The sequence below is a fragment of the Sorex fumeus genome, unplaced genomic scaffold (genome assembly GCF_029834395.1).
Source record: "Sorex fumeus unplaced genomic scaffold, SorFum_2.1 ptg000110l, whole genome shotgun sequence".
Lineage (NCBI taxonomy): Eukaryota > Metazoa > Chordata > Mammalia > Eulipotyphla > Soricidae > Sorex > Sorex fumeus.
The window spans coordinates 2,522,050-2,538,651 of NW_026606167.1; the positions used below are offsets into that span (position 1 = coordinate 2,522,050).

Here is a 16,602-nt window from a genome sequence, read left to right on the forward strand (position 1 = left end):
GGTTGAGGTGTTGGGTTTTGGGGGTTGTGGTGTTGGGGGCCGGAGATCGCGGGATCGAGGTGTCGGGTTTTGGGGGTGGCAGTGTCGGTGGTTGGGGGTTGGGGGTCATGGGTCGAGGTGTTGGGTTTTGGGGGTCACAGTGTTGGGGGTCGAGATGTCGGGTGTTGGGGTCGGGACCCCGGGGTGATGGGCCTGTTTCTCTCGCAGCAGACCCGCTGCTGCCTGCCCCCATGGCCAAGCCGGCGGGCAAAGACTCGGGGCTGAAGGAGAAGTTCAAAATCTTTCTGGGCCTGGGCCCCTCGCGCCAGCACCCCCGCTCGGCTGAGGGCAAGCAGACAGAGTTCGTGGTCACGGCGGACATCCTGCGGGTGCGTGGGGTGACGGGTGCAGGGAGAGGCCAGGGAGGGGTGCCCCAGAGTGCCCAGCCCCGTGTCTCACACCTGTTGGCCCCGTGCGAGAGTTTGCATTTGGAGTTTGGGACTGGCACCCGGGACTGGACATAGCGGCACGGCTGGGTCCGTGACGAGAATAAGCGAGCGTGGAAACTTGGGAACCCAGTGGTCAGCGAGTGGCCGCAGGAGCCTGCACAGGGCAGCAGGACAGCGGGGGTGGGGTGCTCACAGCCGTACACTGTTTCATGGGGCGAGTCCTGTAGCCTTGAGATGGTCGCTGAAGACAGAGCGGCCTGGCACTGTTCCTGACCGCCTGCCACTCCCCCGTGCCCCCCGCTCCTGGCCTGGGGCCCTGCTCAGGGTAAGGCGGTCTTTGCTCTGCCTCCAGGAGCTGAGCGTTGAATGTGGCCTCAACAACCGCATCCGGGTGATAGGGCAGATCTGCGAAGTTGCCAAGACAAAGAAGTTTGAGGAGGTGGGTGTATTCTCCTGCGGGAGAGGGGCCGAGGGGGCCAATGAGCTGATGTGCTCCACTTGAAAGGAAGTTTCTGGAAACACCCTGGAGCAGCCGGGGAGCTGCAGGGGCTGGGGGCTCTGGTGAGTGGTTGCCTGCTGGCTGTTCAGTGGGGGCCAGGCCCAGGGTGCCCAGAGACACGGGCCTCTCAGTGGGAGGGTGGCCATTCAGTGTGGGGGGCTGGCACGGCTGGGTTTGTCCTTGCTCTCGGTGGCCTGCTGCAGTGTGATGAGAGGGGGGCAAGTTGAGCGTTGGTGTAGGTCTCAGAACATTCTAGTCCCTGCTTGCGCTGTTCTGTGCAGAGCCCCGGTGCGGGCAGTCCGAGGGGTTTGGTCGCATGTGGGAGGGGTGCCGTGGGCAGGGGGCCTGGCTCCACCATGGGTGTGGGAGGTTCCCCGTGCTGCACACAGCTCAGCGGCCAAGCAGCAGAACCGGAGGTGCGTGGTGCCAGAGTGGGGCCTGTGGGTGGGTTCTGGGTGCCCGCCCCAGGGAGATCTGCAGGGACCAGGGGGCACGGGGTCTGCTGTGGGCTGAGGCCGGGCTTGGAGCACTTGGAGCTCATCCCTCTCCACTTCACAGACGTTAGGCTCGGGGGCGAGTTCTGAGTCCAAGGCTCTGTCAGTCTGTTCTGTGTCGGGGGAGGGGCACCACGCCCGGCAGCACTCAGGCTTGCTCTCGGTTGTGTTCGGTGGTCACTCCTGGCAGGGCCGGGGAGCCTGACGTGGTGCCAGGGAGGGAACCCGGCTGGTGGCACACAAAGCAGGCGCTTTCCCATGGCCCCCTCGGGCCCTGCTCAGGCCCCCTCTGCCGGCAGCATGCTGTGGAGGCACTCTGGAAGGCCGTTGCTGACCTGCTGCAGCCGGAGCGGCCACCCGAGGCCCGGCACGCGGTGCTGACTCTGCTCAAGGCCGTGGTGCAGGGGCAGGTAAGGCCGTGGGCTGAGCCCTGACTCCTTGCCTTCCTCATGCCCTGGGATGTTGGGGGCTTCCTGCAGGGTGACCGCACCGCAGCTGGCCCCAGGCCCACCCCCCACCTGCTCCTCTGGCTGTCCTGCCCCGCTGCTCAGAGAGCCCCCTGGTCCCCCAGGGGATGCTGGATGGAGGCCCAGGGCTGCCTGCCAGCATGAGCCTCAGTTGCTCCCCTCGCCAGCACTCTGCTGCCTCACCCTGCCATGTTATTAGGCTTGCTGGGTCCGCGGGCCTGGGCCCTGCCCACCCGTGGTTCTGTCTGCAGGGGGACCGCCTGGGCGTGCTCCGAGCACTGTTCTTCAGAGTTATCAAGGACTACCCGTCCAATGAAGACCTCCCGGAGAGGCTGGAGGTGTTCAAGGCGCTTACAGACAACGGGCGACACATCACCTACCTGGAAGAGGAGCTGGGTGGGTGCTGGCTGCGGGGATAGACTGCAGGCCTTAGAGGGCCGAGGATGCCCCTGGGGCAGCTGGACCAGCTGTCTCTGCTCACCTGCACCCTCAGACAGGCCCCTGATCTCAGAGCTGCGTTTGGGTAGTGACTTGGGGTTAGTGGTCCCAGCCCGCAGGCAGGAGCACCCGAGTTGGGTCCCTGGCGGCTCTTGACCCCAAACCTTGCTCGTCTGACTCATAGCATGACTGGTGAGCTGCACGCATCTGGGTTATCCTGGGTGTCCTGGGAGTGACCACAGGCAGGTGCTCTGTCCTGGGGGCTTGGCCCAGGTTTGCCTTTCCGGGGGTGGTGTTGGGTTCTGGGGCTCACCTGGTCACCTGCTCTCCTCCTCTAGGACCTGGCCTGACTGCCCCTTTGGTGGCCTTTGCCCCTCCTGTTCTTGCAGTGCAGTTTCACTGCAGAAGATGAGGGAGGCGGCTGGTCCGAGCATGGCCCGGACCTGCAGCTGGGAGCGCGTGCAGCGGGGGCGGGGGGTGGGGGCGATGGGCAGAGATCGTCCTCAGATGAGCCCAGGCTGGACCCGGGCCTCCCGGGGCCATGCTGACCTCCTGGGCCCCGTCTGCTCTCCCCACAGCCGACTTTGTCCTGCAGTGGATGGACGTCGGCCTGTCCTCCGAGTTCCTTCTGGTGCTTGTGAACTTGGTCAAGTTCAACAGCTGCTACCTGGATGAGCACATTGCATCTATGGTTCAGTAAGCAGGGTGGACACGCTGGCCTCTGCCTGTTGGGGTGTGGTTCGTCGTGGCTCACGGGTGCCTGCTTGGCTTTCTGTGTCCAGTTCTGTGTGCTGCGGGTTGGGCCTCTGGGTGCCGTGCCCGCAGTGGGGGGCCCAGGTGGGAGCTTGACGCCATTGTTCCCCCACAGCATGATCTGCCTGCTCTGCGTCCAGACTGTGTCCCCCGTGGACATCGAGGTCAGTGACTGTTTGCAGGGCCGGGTCCTCCCGTACGTCCTAGGCCTCTCTCCCACACGGGGGCAGGCCTTGCTCCGCCCTGCAGTCCCGGTCGCCTGTGGGGTGGAGGCTGGGGTGTCCACTCTCACTGGCACGCCTCGAGGTGACCCTCTTGGGCTCCGCAGGTGTCCCTGCAGGTGTTGGACGCCGTGGTCTGCTACAACTGCCTGCCGGCTGAAAGCCTCCCACTCTTCCTCGTTACCCTTTGCCGGACCATCAATGTGAAGGAGCTGTGTGAGCCCTGCTGGAAGGTGCTGCCCTGGCGGCTGGGCGGCCAGGCGGGAGGGTGGGTGGACAGCGGGTGCGGTGTGCCCATCTGATGCCGCTGCCCCGTCTGCCAGCTGATGCGGAACCTCCTGGGCACCCACCTGGGCCACAGCGCCATCTGCAACATGTGCCACATCATGGAGGACAGGCAAGTGGGCGCCGGCCCCTCCTGGCTGGGCTGGGGCGCCCCGGGTGGCCCCGTGCTGCCCCGCACAGATCTGGTCGCCTGCCTCGCGGAGGCGGGTGGTGCCCCTTGTGCCGCTTTGGGTTCCCTGGCTCTGGGGAGGCTTTGCCTGGCAGGCGGGCACCCAGCCCTCAGCTCCTGCCCTTGCTGCGCACCATTGTGCCCAGGGCAAGGCCATGTCTGAGTGGCGCCCCTTGCCTCTGGGCTGCCGCAGGGCCTACATGGAGGACGCCCCGCTGCTGAGAGGCGCTGTGTTCTTCGTGGGCATGGCCCTGTGGGGCGCGCACCGCCTCTACTCGCTCAGGAACTCCCCGGCATCCGTGCTGCCATCCTTCTACGAGGTGAGTCGGCGTCTGTGGCCAGGAGCTCGCCTGGGGGACCGGTGCGGTGGGCGGCGCCCAGGCGTTAGTTCCGGCCCCGGCTGCCAGCTGGACACGAGATTGAGGCTCCTGGAAGTTTCCTCAAGCAGACCTGAGTTTCACCCCGGCCTAAGTCCCGCAGGCCACCTCTGATGCTTCTCTCTGGGCAGTCCCGCTCGCCCGCGCAGAGGCCAGCGTGAGCATCTGCGGGAATCCAGAGCCGCAGCACTTCCTGTGTCGTGGGGGGATGTCACTTGACACTGGCTGGACCCCCCCCCCGCCCGGCCGTGGAGGGTCTGCAGCACTGTGCTTCCTGAGCAGTGGGGGTGTCCTTTGTGTGACCACATCTGTCCCCCACCCCCGTGTTCCAGGCCATGACCTGCCCCAATGAGCTCGTGTCCTATGAGATCGTCCTCTCCATCACCAGACTCACCAAGAAGTACCGGCGGGAGTTGCAGGCTGTGACCTGGGACATCCTGCTGAGCATCATGGAGCGCCTGCTCCAGCAGCTGCAGGTCAGGCCTCCCAGGGGGCCTTTGGGGTGGGTCAGTCTCGGGGGAACGGCCAGGTCACCCCAGCAGCCCTGGCATTTGGGTTGTATTGCTGGTCCTTGGGGGACTGTGGCTCTAGGATTGGACACTGGAGCTCCATGGGCCAAGCAGGCTGGCTGCCCCACCGTGCTGTTCTGGAGGCCAGCACTGACTGCCCAGCCCCCGCCGGGCTGCAGGGAAAGGAGGCATGCCTGGTGTCAGCGGAGAGCCGGGCCTTTGGGGGACCCGGAGCTGTGGGCTGCAGAGGGTCAGACCAGTGGGAAGGACACTGTCCCCGGTGGCCAATGCTGCCATGGGCCCTGCGGAGGAGCTGGCCATCACTTTTGTGCTGTAGGACCTGGACAGCCCGGAGCTCAGGACCATCGTGCACGACCTGCTGACCACGGTGGAGGAACTCTGTGACCAGAACGAGTTCCACGGCTCGCGCGAGAGATACTTCGAGCTGGTGGAGAGATACGCGGGCCAGAGGCCTGTGAGCACCCTGCTGGGTGGGGACGGGTACCGGCCTCACCATCTGCACACTTGTAGCCTGGTGCATGTACTCCCCAGCGGCAGGCAGCTCTCGCCAGACAGGCCAGCCCTGTGCCACGGCTCTGGTGTGGACGCCCAGGGTGTTTGCAGCTGCCAGTCCTGTGGGGCACAGGGGAGGGGGCTGCAGAGTGGGCCCGACCTGGTCTGTCTTCCAGGAGTCCTCACTCCTGAACCTCATCACCTACCGGGCGCAGTCCATCCACCCCGCGAAGGACGGCTGGGTCCACAGCCTGCAAGCCCTCATGGACAGGTTCTTCAGGTGCCTCGGGGCTCGGCGGGGAGCCTGCAGGGGCTGTTTCTACTAGACGGGAGCTCTCCCCACGCCTCACCCGTGTGTCTCCCCCACGCCCCCCGAGCATCTCTCCCATGCCCCCCCCGTGCGTCTCCCCTACTCCACCCCGTGCGTCTCCCCCACGACCCCCAATGTGTCTTCCCCACACCCCATGTTTCCCCCACGCCCCCCCGTATGTTCTTCCACACCCCCATGTGTCTTCCCCCATGCCCCCCTGTGCGTCTCCCCCGCTGTGGAGCTGCCTCGGGACCAAGTACCTGCCCCACATAGTTCTGCCCTGGACGCTCTGGGTTGGGCCCTTGGCAGCGCCTGGCAGCGTCCTTGTCCCCAGGCAGGAGCCCCGCAGTGCTGTGCGCATCAAGGTGCTGGACGTCCTGTCCTTCGTGCTGCTCATCAACCGGCAGTTCTACGAGGTGCGTCTGGCTGGTGTGCCTGGTGGCAGGTTTTTGTGGCTGTTCTGTTGCCTTTTCACCCACCTGTCTGTCCACTGTCTGCCGCCTGCTGTGTCCGTCCACCCTCTTCGCAACCAGCTGTCTGGCCACGCACCCTCCCAGTGGTCCGCTTCGTATCTGTCCATCTGCCCACTGTCTTTCCTGTTGTCCTCCCTCTATCTGGCCTTTTCCCTGACTCTCCTGCACGGCTGGTGGGGTGGGGCAGGGCTGGGAGTTGGTGACCTGCACAGGTCCTTCCCCTACCCTTCCTGGCTGGCACCGCTTCTTGCTTGCACCCCGTGCTCCTACCCTGTGCCTCCTGCCCAGGCCCACGTCTGTTCCCTGGAACTCCCACCCTGCTTCGGCGCCCTCTTCAGTCTCTCCAGCCAGTTCGCGCGTATGCGTTTCCGTCATGGGCAGGACAGCTTGGGTCCTGGGGCCCGCCGGGCACCGCTCATGGCCTCTCTCCATGCAGGAGGAGCTCATCAGCTCTGTGGTCATCTCACAGCTGTGCCACATCCCCGAGGACCGGGATCACCAGGTCCGAAAGCTGGCCACCCAGCTGCTGGTAGACCTGGCCGAGGGCTGCCACACACACCACTTCAACAGCCTGTTGGACATCATTGAGAAGGTGGGCGCAGAGCCCGCCCCCACGCCTGAGAGGTCTTTCGCGTGGCTCCTCCCGCCCGGAGGTGGGGGTCATTCTGGGGGACAGATTGGCCCCCAGGGATTGACTCCTGGCTTCTCCCAGGTGATGGCACGCCCGCTCTCCGCGCCCCCCGAGCTGGAGGAGAGGGACGTGGCCGCATACTCGGCGTCCCTGGAGGACGTGAAGACGGCGGTGCTGGGGCTCCTGGTGATCTTGCAGGTGCGCGGGGGCCACCATGCTGGCTCAGCTCCTGCTTACCCGTGGGCGCTCGCTACCCTTCTGCCCCCTCCCTGCCAGCTCTGGGCTCTGGTTCCCGGGGCCGGCCCCTTGGGGCTGGGCTAGGGGAGTGGCCAGCGCCGCTGCCTGCTTGTACCTGGCTCAACCAGGGCCTTGGTTTTTCTGAGTCAGTGCGAGGTGCTGGGTCATGCGATACCTTGGAGCAGGGGGCTTCAACCTGTTCTCTGGGGCTGCTGCTGCACCCCTTCTGTGGTGGGGGGGCAGGCGCCACCATCCCCCTCCTGCTAGCATCCGAGGCTCGAGTACAGCTGCTTGCCTGGGGTGCTGCAGGGGGTCGGGTTTCCCCCCAGCGGATGCGTCCAGCTTCATTGCCCAGAGTGGGCGGCATTGCCTGTGGGGAGGGTGGCCGGCTGCGGTGAGTTGGGGTGCTGGGAAAAGGGGCGATACAGAGGGCGCCTTGTGGCTGCCTGGTCTCAGGGGTGTCCTTGTGCTGGGGTGGGCTGGGGTGGCACGCGGGCCTCACCCGCCCTGCTTTGCAGACGAAGCTGTACTGCCTGCCGGCCAGCCACGCCATGCGCGTGTACGACCTGCTCGTCGGCCACCTGCAGCAGCACTACAAGTGCAGCTACACCCTCCCCATCGCCAGTAGCATCCGGCTGCAGGTATGGCTGGCAGGGCAGGGGCTGGGCTCCCGGCACCCCTTCGCCTGACCCTCGCGGCGGGTGTCTCTGGGCCCGGGAGAGGCTGCCCCAGGGCTACGGGTGGGCGTCTGCAGGGACCCCCAAGCTGGAGGAGAGCGACGTGGCTGTGCACTCGGCCTCAGCTACCTCCCTTCCCACAGGCCTTTGACTTTCTGCTGCTGCTTCGTGCTGACTCGCTGCACCGCCTGGGCCTGCCCGGCAAGGACGGGACCGTGCGCTTCAGTCCCTACTGTCTCTGCGACTCCACGTACGTGTGGGCCTGGCCCCGCCTCTGCCCCTGCCCGCCATGCAAGCCTCCATCACCACTTCCTCCTTTCTACCCGCAGGGAGCCGGACAGGGGCTCCGAGAAGGCCAGTGGCCCCCTGTCGCCGCCCTCCGGGCCGCCGGGTGTGACTCCTGCAGGCCCCGCTGTGCGCCTGGGCTCCCTGCCATATGCCCGGCTCTTCCGGGCCCTGCTGCAGTGCCTGAAGCAGGTGGGCGGCTGCACGGGCTGCTCTGGGGTCTGGGGGCTTCGGGTGGAGCAGGGACGCTTCGGTGGCCTTCTTGGCCCCTGTGACATCAGGGCTGCAGCCCGGGGGCAGGTATCCTCACTGGTGTGGCCGGCAGACAGTTGGGGAGTGACCCTCTGCCTTGTCCCTTGGGGCCTGTGACCTCTGCCGGCACAAGGTCACCATGCTGTGGTGTGCATTGGGCCTGTGTGGACCCTGGCTCCCCCCTGGGCAGGTGCTGTGGCCGCCCACTGCTGGCCACCTGTTCAGCCTCGCGCGAGGGTCTGCCATCCTGAGGGGTGTGAAGATGGGCAGGCAGGGATGGGGCAAGGGGCAGGGGGTAGGGCGCAGGTGCTGGAGGCCTGCCCGCCCGCAGGAGACGGACTGGAAGGTGCTGAAACTGGTGCTGAGCCGGCTGCCCGAGTCACTGCGCTACAAGGTCCTCGTCTTCACGTCTCCGTGCAGTGTGGACCAGCTCTCCGCGGCGCTCTGCTCCATGGTACCCCGTGGGCCTCCAGGCCGTCTCCCTTCCTGGCTCTCAGGTGGAGAGGGTGGTGTCCTTGAGGGGCCTGGCGCCCCGCCTCCTCCTCGCGGCACCCCTGGCAGTGCCCAAGGGGCGGCAGGAGCAGCCCTGTGGTGCTCCCTCGGGGCACTGCAGCCCTGCATGCCGGGACTTGCTGCTTAGCTTTCAGGCCCCAAGACCTTGGAGCGGCTTCGCGGCACCCCCGAAGGCTTCTCTAGGACCGACCTCCACCTGGCCGTGGTCCCTGTGCTGACCGCGCTCATCTCTTACCACGACTACCTGGACAAGGCCAGACAGGTGCGTGGGAACCAGGCCCCGGCAGCCCCCGGACCAGGTGGGGAGGGTGGCCAAGATGTGGGAGCTAGACACGCACACACGGTTGGGTACACAGACGCGCACGCACGAGGTTAAGCACAGGCCGTAGCCTGTGGAGGAGACTGCTCTGCCGGGCAGAGCTGGGCTGGCCATCAGGCAGAGGTGCTGGGTGGTGACCGCTTGCGTTTGGTGGTGGTGGCGCAGATGGCACGCCTGGCTGTGGCTGGCCCCTGTCCCTCCCCTCCCTATCAGCGCCAGGTGTCGCTTTACCTGCACCCAGAGGCTGAGGCCCTGAGGGTCAGGTCGGCAGGGCTGCCTGGGCCTTTACACCCTCCTCTTCCACCCTCCTGCCCTCCGCGCAGCCCGGAGGGGCTCGTGGCCAGGTGGGATGGAGGGTCTGGTGGGCCTGCCAGGGCCCCGGCATGTCGGCGGCATCACACTGCTACCCGCTTTGGGCTCTGGCCGTGCCAGCTTCCTGCTGGATAGAGCCCCGCATGCTCCTGGCGGCCACTGTCAGGTAGCCGTGCAAGGTCACGTGTGGGCCGGGGGACCAGGATCGAGGCCATGGCCCAGCCTGTCCTGTGCCAGGGACCCTGCACCAGGGCCCAGCGCTGACTGGCAGGTGTCCGTCCCACCCCACTGTGGCTCTCAGGTCGGAGGCGGTTTCTCAGAGCTCCGGGGGGTGGGGTGCGGGCCTCAGCTGACCTTCCCTGTCCCCCAGCGGGAGCTCGTCTACTGCCTGGAGCAAGGCCTCATCTTCCGCTGTGCCAGCCAGTGCGTGGTAGCACTGGCCATCTGCAGCGTGGAGATGCCTGACGTCATCATCAAGGCGCTGCCCGTGCTGGTGGTGAAGCTCACTCACATCTCGGCCACGGCCAGCATGGCCGTCCCACTGCTCGAGTTCCTGTCCAGTGAGTGGGTGTTGGGCATGTCTGTGCATGTGTCGTGTGTGTGCCGTGTGTACCTGTGCACATGTACGTGCATGTGCACCCACTGGACTCGGAGGTGAGTGCGGTGCCCGCCTCCTGCGCATGGCCCAGCTTTCATGCTGTGTGGGCCTGCCTCTCTGTCCTCAGGGAGCCCCGGTCCTTTGCTCTTGTGCTTGGGCCACACGCATCAGTGCTCGTGGCATGCTCCTGGCTCTGAGCTCAGGGATCTTGCGTGTCAGCGCTGGATGCCACACAGGGCAGGTGTCCTGCCGGTGTACTGTCTCCAGTCCTGGTCTGCGTGTGCTTGTTTTGGGGGGTATGGCCTGGATGGTACTCGGGAGACCGACATATCCGACTGGCAGTGTTTTGCTGACAGTGCCAGGGATGTCGGGCCAACCCCCACACTGGCTCCTAACAGCGCCCGTGGTCTCGCGTGGGCATCTCCCTTCTGCAGTCCTGACCTTAGGTGTGCAGAGAACTTAGTGTGCAGAGAACTGCCGGGGGGCTCGCCTGGAGACTGGGCCTGGGGGTCCACAGGGCTTGGGCTGTGACGGGCACCCCCTCATGGCTGTCACCTGTGTCCCAGCTCTGGCCAGGCTGCCGCACCTTTACAGGAACTTTGCCGCCGAGCAGTACGCCAGCGTGTTCGCCATCTCCCTGCCCTACACCAACCCCTCCAAGTGAGTGCGTGAGGGCGGGCGCCTCCCCGGAAGTCCTGCCGGCCCCCCGAACCCCAGTCTGGGGCCTGAGCTTCCCGCGCGTTCCCCGGCTCCCCAGGTTCAACCAGTACATCGTGTGCCTGGCCCACCACGTCATCGCCATGTGGTTCATCCGCTGCCGCCTGCCCTTCCGCAAGGACTTTGTCCCCTACATCACTAAGGTAGATGCGGCCTGGGCTGCAGAGGGGGAGAGGGGCTCCCTCTGGGCAGGCGTGGGCAGAGTCAGCAGGCGTGGCCGGGAGAAGCGCCCGCCCAGCCTTGCCCAGGGCTGCGTGTTGCCTCATGCCAGGGCCTGCGGTCCAACGTGCTCCTGTCGTTCGACGACACCCCAGAGAAGGACAGCTTCAGGGCGCGGAGCACCAGCCTCAATGAGAGGCCCAAGAGGTGCGGGCGTGGGGGCGGGCATGGGACCACTCGGGAGGACGGAGTCAGGGTGCCCCTCCCCCAGCCTCTGGTCAGTGCCCAGCCCCCGCTCGCCAGAGGACTTGCCTTGTCCGGCTGCGTTCCGTGCGAAGCCCTCCTGCCCACTGCCCTGCGCTTGGCTGTCCCTGCCATTCTCCAGCCGGGGGTGTGGGGGCTGCAGGCTGGCCCTTTGGCTGACCATCGGGACCAGCCTCTGGGGACGAGGGGAGTCTGCTGCTCAGCTTGGCTCCTGCGGGGGCTGCCCCAGGTGGGGTTCGCACGTCCGTCCGTTCCCAGTCAGGGTGCCTCGCGCGCAGCCTCCCCGCTGTGTTCATGAGATGTATTTTCACGCGTTTTGTTTTCTGTTTCTCCCTGCTCACTGGCCTCTGGCATGGGCTTGTACCCCCCATGGCTCTCCGTCCTGACCCTGTGACCTGTGACCTTTCCTCCTCCCTCCACGCGCTTGCGCTCCTCGGGGGCTGGGCTCGGGGGCTTGGTAGTCTGAGGGTAGCCAGGCCCCCCAGACAAGGCTTGAGCCACTCTCCGCCCGTGAAAGAGCTCCCGGAGAGCTGCGCCGCCGAGGCCTTCCGGTGCCGCAGTATCAGTGTGTCCGAGCAGGTGGTCCGCAGGTAGTGGGCTCTGCCGGGCGGGCACCGGGGGGTGTGCATGGGGCTGCTGGCATGACCTCGGCGCCGGGGCTGGAGCCGGGCCTGGGCGCAGGGGCCTCTCCGGAGCCCGCAGCGGTGAGGGGAAGGTTGCATTCTGTCCCCAGCCTCACGCGCTGCTCTGCGGCTGGCCCTGGGATTTGGGGTCTCCACCGAAGTGGAGGCCGTAGGTTGGGGACCCCCGCCCCCGCCCACCAGGGCTGCTCTGCACCTTCTCCAGCAGTCTCGAGCTGCTACTCGGAGCCAGCTCCTTGGGGAGCGGGAGGGACTGGGGGAGGCCAGAGGGGGGCCTCGTCCCCCTTTTCACTGCTGTGTCTGGGGCCAGGCTGGGTTCCTGGGTGTCCCTCGCCTGCCAGTGTCTCCTGGGCCTGGGCCCTGTGGTGTCAGGTTGGCCAGGGCTTAGGGCGCCTCTGTCCAGGGCAGCTTAGGGTGGGCAGGTAGATGGTCAGTGAGGCCATTCTAGCAAATTCTCTGATAGCCATAACCAAGGACTCCGAAATTGGTATCAGGATCTGCCCTGTGTGAACCCTCGAGTCACTGGGTGCGCGTGGCCAGGGCCGGCCTGCCCCCACGACGAGGCCTGAGGGCAGAATGCAATCTCGGTGCGTGCGTGAGCTGCGTGTGTGCATGACCTGACTGGCCACTGCCGTCCCCACCTCTGCTCCGGGGCTGGCGTCTCCCCAGGGTGCTGCTGTGGCTGGGTGGCCTCAGCACCTGCATGCCTTGAGCTTGGCCGTGGTGGTCGGTGCCTGTGCCCTGCCAGCCCCACACCACCATGGCCTGTCCCCCCAGCAGAATCCAGACGTCCCTCACCAGTGCCAGCCTGGGGTCGGCCGACGAGAACTCCATGGCCCAGGCCGATGACAACCTGAAAACTCTGCACCTGGAGCTCACGGAGACGTGCCTGGACATGATGGCCAGATATGTGTTCTCCAACTTCACGGCAGTGCCCAAGAGGTGGGCGCAGGGTCTGCCGTGCGGGCGGTTCCTGCCGGGCGGGACTGACGTGCCGCCCTCGCAGGTCCCCCGTGGGCGAGTTCCTCCTGGCCGGTGGCAGGACCAAGACCTGGCTGGTGGGGAACAAGCTGGTCACAGTGACCACCAGCGTGGGTGCCGGGACTCGCTCTCTGCTGGGCCTGGACGCGGGAGAGCTTCAGGGCAGCCCTGAGCTGAGGTGAGGCGCCCCTGCCCCGCCCCCACCAGCGCCCGGCACTGCAGCCTCTCAGGGTCTCTCGGCCCGCAGCCCCTCACAGTCTCTTGGCCCGCAGCCCTGGACCCAGCATGCAAGTGCGGCAGACGAAGGAGGCACCTGCCAAGTTGGAGTCCCAGGCTGGGCAGCAGGTGTGCCGAGGGGCCCGCGACCGCGTCCGCTCCATGTCTGGTGAGCCGGGTTGGGGTGGGGGGTGGGGGGGCCGGACTGGGGTCGGGCAGCTTGGTGGGGACAGTGGCCAGTGTGGGTGGTGTGCCTGGACAGGCCAGCTCACCCGCTCTCCCGCTGCCTCCTCAGGGGGCCACGGCCTTCGCGTAGGGGCCCTGGAGGCCCCAGCCCCCCACTTCCCAGGCAGTCCTGCTCCCGCGGGACCGCAGAGCGCCCCTGCCGCTGCCCGCCAGCCCGCGCAGAAGGAGAGGACGAGCTTGGCTGCCTACGTGCCGCTGCTGACCCAAGGCTGGGCGGAGATCCTGGTGCGCAGGCCCACGGGTACGTGGGGGCGCGTCTCCCCAGCCCTCGGCCAGCCCGTCCTCCAGAGGGTGCACTGGAGTCGGTGGGGCGCCCCAAGACCTGGCTGCGACTCCACGCGGAGCAGGGCGGAAGCCTGAGGGGTCTGTGCCCGCAGGGAACACCAGCTGGCTCATGAGCCTGGAGAACCCGCTGAGCCCCTTCTCATCCGACATCACCAGCATGCCCCTGCAGGAGCTCTCCAACGCCCTCATGGCCGCCGAGCGCTTCAAGGAGCGGCGCGACACAGCGCTCTACAAGTCACTGTCGGTGCCGGCAGCCGGCTCGGCCAAGCCCCCACCTCCACCGCGGTCCAACACGGGTGAGCCTCTCACAGGCCCGGGAGCTGCCGGGCAGGGCTCCACCCGAGGGTTGTGATGGCGGCACGGTGCCCTGGCCAACACCGCTCTCCAGCACCCGTACTGCCAGCCTCGGCCTGTGGCCTGGACAAGCCTTTGGCCAGTGCACTGTACCCTTGGGCACAAACACGGAGCTGCGGCCTCTCCTGGCCCCTGGGCGGGTGTCTGTTGCCAACCAGCAGCTCCTCTGCTTTCTCTGGGGCAGGCCACCATGTGCCCGTGTCCCCAGCTGCCTCTGTTTCCCCAGACTCGGCTGTGGTCCTGGAGGAGGGTGGGCCAGACGAGAGCATGCTGGCCGTAGAGCCCCCTGGGCTGGAGGACCTGGGAATGGCACTGGGCACGGACGGGCATGGGCGCCATTCCACACCATTTAGCCGGGTGAGTGCTGGCCAGGTGATTGCTGGGGGTATCCCGGGGTCAGTGCACCTTGGCTCGCCCCAGGGCTGACCCGAGTTGTTGGGAGCGGCCAGGAGCCCAACGAAGCTTGTGTCCCCCTTTGTAGTCGTCCTCCACGTCCAGCCAGGAGGAGAAGTCGCTGCGCGGGGAGGAGCAGAGCGCCAGCGGGATCCCCATGGCACGGGCTGTGTCCTCCGAGGGCGCCCGGCCCTCTGCTGACCTCTCCTTCGAGCCGGCCCAGCCTCTCAGCAAGTCCAGCTCCTCACCCGAGCTCCAGCTGCTGCAGGACGTGCTTGGGGGTCCTGGGGACAAGGCTGGCGGGGGCCGCCTGAGCCCGGAGGCCAAGGCGCGCTCCCAGTCAGGGACCCTGGACGGGCCCAGCGCCCCCTGGCTGGCTTCAGGCAGAGAGAGCCACGGCCCTGGACCTGCCGAGGGGCCCTCACCTGCCAGCTGCCCCCGCTCCCCCAGTGGCCTGCGACCCCGTGGCTACACCATCTCCGACTCAGCCCCGTCCCGCAGGGGCAGACGGGCCGACAGAGACTCCTTCAAGGGCAGGGCCGGGGCTGGCAACACCGAGAAGGTGCCAGGCATCAACCCCAGGTGAGCCCGGGCTCAGAGTCCAACCTTGGGAGGGGGCATTGGGCAGGGTTTGCAGTCTATCCTGGGGGACAGCGGGCATGTTGGGTCCATTGTAGGAGGGGACAGTGATGGGATCTGAATATCCCACGGGACGGTGATAGGGTCTGAGTGTCCCGGGGGACAGTGCCAGGCTCTGAGTGACCTGGGAACGGCGACAGGGTCTGAGTGTCCCGGCCTTGCAGCTTTGTGTTCCTGCAGCTCTACCACTCTCCTTTCTTTGGGGACGAGTCCAACAAGCCCATCCTTCTGCCAAATGAGGTACACCTGCCTTCTTGCCCGGGGTCCCCAAGCCCAGGAGGTGTGGTGGCCCCGCGGAGGTCTCCTGCCGGGGGTGGGCGCCTGGGACCCGTCTCAGGCCGATGCTCTGCCACAGTCATTCGAGCGCTCTGTGCAACTCCTGGACCAGATACCCTCCTATGACACGCACAAGATCGCTGTCCTGTATGTGGGCGAAGGCCAGGTGAGCAGAGCGGTCACACGGGCGGGGGTGCTGGACGAGGCGCCCATGCCTACTGTCACCCCACAGGCATAGCCTTGCCGCTCTGCTTGGGGTGGGGAGCTCAGAGTTGCAGGCGGCAGAGGGCACAGGACCACCTTGCCTTTGTGTACCCTGCAGAGCACCAACGAGCTGGCCATCCTGTCCAATGAACACGGCTCCTACCGGTACACCGAGTTCCTCATGGGCTTGGGCAAGCTCATTGAGCTCAAGGACTGCCAGCCGGACAAGGTCTACTTGGGGGGCCTGGATGTGGGTGGCGAGGATGGCCAGTTCACCTACTGCTGGCATGACGACATCATGCAGGGTATGTGCAGAGGCCCCTCTGGGGGAAGGGCCTGGGGCTGCTGGGGGTCTGCTCAGCGCCCTGCTCTGCCCACAGCCGTCTTCCACATCGCCACCCTGATGCCCACCAAGGACGGGGACAGGCACCGTTGTGACAAGAAGCGTCACCTGGGCAACGACTTTGTGTCCATTGTGTACAACGACTCTGGCGAGGACTTTAAGCTGGGCACCATCCGGGTGAGGGGTGGCCCCTGCAGCCCAGGCCCAGGTGGGGGTCGTGCCCACTTCTCTGAGTAGCAGGGTGGGCCCTGGGCCGCATGTCACAGCATCTCCCTTTTGCTCGGGCAGGGCCAGTTCAACTTCGTGCATGTGATCATCACCCCCCTGGACTATGAGTGTAACCTGGTGACCCTGCAGTGCAGAAAAGGTGATGCTGTGGGCGGGGGGGCGGGGTGAGCAGCCTGAGCTTTGGGTCACACCTGCCTCTCTGCAGACATGGAGGGCCTCGTGGACACGAGCATGGCCAAGATCGTGTCTGACCGGAACCTGTCCTTCGTGGCACGCCAGATGGCACTGCATGCCAACGTGAGTGGGGGAGTCTGGGGCAGGAGGGCCTATGGGGCCTGGGCGAGGGGGGAGGCTGGAGCAGGAGGGCCGACGGGGGCTGGGCAAGGGGGAAGGTGGGGACAGGAAGGCCAACTGGCCTGAGCGAGGGGGCAGGCTGGCTCACCCTGCCTCCCCCCCCCCCCCCCGTCCCTCCAGATGGCTTCGCAGGTGCACCACAGCCGCTCGGACCCCACGGACATCTACCCCTCCAAGTGGATCACCAGACTTCGCCACATCAAGCGGCTCCGCCACCGGGTAGGCAGGGGGCCGCTGCAGGCAGGGGCAGGGGGGCAGCTTGGGCACCAGCTCAGGCAGGCACATCATGTCACCCCCAGCTCCGCGAGGAAGCACACTCGGCCACCCCCGGCCTCCCACTGCTGCAGCCCCCGGGCCACGCCAAGGCCCCGACCCCCAGCCCGGAGCCCCCCTACGAGACAGGCCAGCGGAAGCGCCTCATCTCTTCCGTGGACGATTTCACGGAGTTCGTGTAAGACCACATGGTCCCAGGGGGACATCTCCCACCGTGTCCTGGGCAGTGTGAGTCCAGGTGGAATAAAGCCCTGAGACCAACTCAGGGT

General features: G+C 66.6%; 1 protein-coding gene across 5 annotated transcripts; it reads left to right on the plus strand.

Moving 5' to 3' along the window:
* The first annotated feature begins 201 nt into the window (after positions 1 to 201).
* Positions 202 to 16,555, plus strand: TSC2 (TSC complex subunit 2). 5 transcript variants are annotated; one of them, XM_056135211.1, is made up of 40 exons: positions 202 to 368; positions 781 to 867; positions 1,721 to 1,831; positions 2,140 to 2,284; positions 2,905 to 3,022; positions 3,195 to 3,243; positions 3,408 to 3,533; positions 3,624 to 3,697; positions 3,948 to 4,074; positions 4,464 to 4,607; positions 4,978 to 5,115; positions 5,330 to 5,433; positions 5,798 to 5,879; positions 6,373 to 6,528; positions 6,649 to 6,765; positions 7,323 to 7,445; positions 7,625 to 7,731; positions 7,811 to 7,958; positions 8,350 to 8,472; positions 8,659 to 8,793; positions 9,533 to 9,722; positions 10,327 to 10,420; positions 10,518 to 10,620; positions 10,749 to 10,843; positions 11,362 to 11,490; positions 12,319 to 12,483; positions 12,548 to 12,700; positions 12,795 to 12,907; positions 13,034 to 13,225; positions 13,362 to 13,565; positions 13,850 to 13,980; positions 14,105 to 14,598; positions 14,820 to 14,895; positions 15,011 to 15,097; positions 15,254 to 15,440; positions 15,516 to 15,655; positions 15,767 to 15,845; positions 15,912 to 16,003; positions 16,181 to 16,279; positions 16,360 to 16,555. In XM_056135211.1, the coding sequence occupies exons 1-40, from the start codon at positions 231 to 233 to the stop codon at positions 16,513 to 16,515; spliced, it is 5,331 nt and encodes a 1,776-aa protein (XP_055991186.1). In that variant the 5' UTR covers positions 202 to 230; the 3' UTR covers positions 16,516 to 16,555. The 5 variants fall into 5 exon arrangements, with proteins under 5 accessions (XP_055991186.1, XP_055991187.1, XP_055991190.1 ...); XM_056135212.1 differs by having other exon boundaries at positions 12,322 to 12,483; XM_056135215.1 differs by lacking the exon at positions 13,034 to 13,225.
* Positions 16,556 to 16,602: the final 47 nt, after the last annotated feature.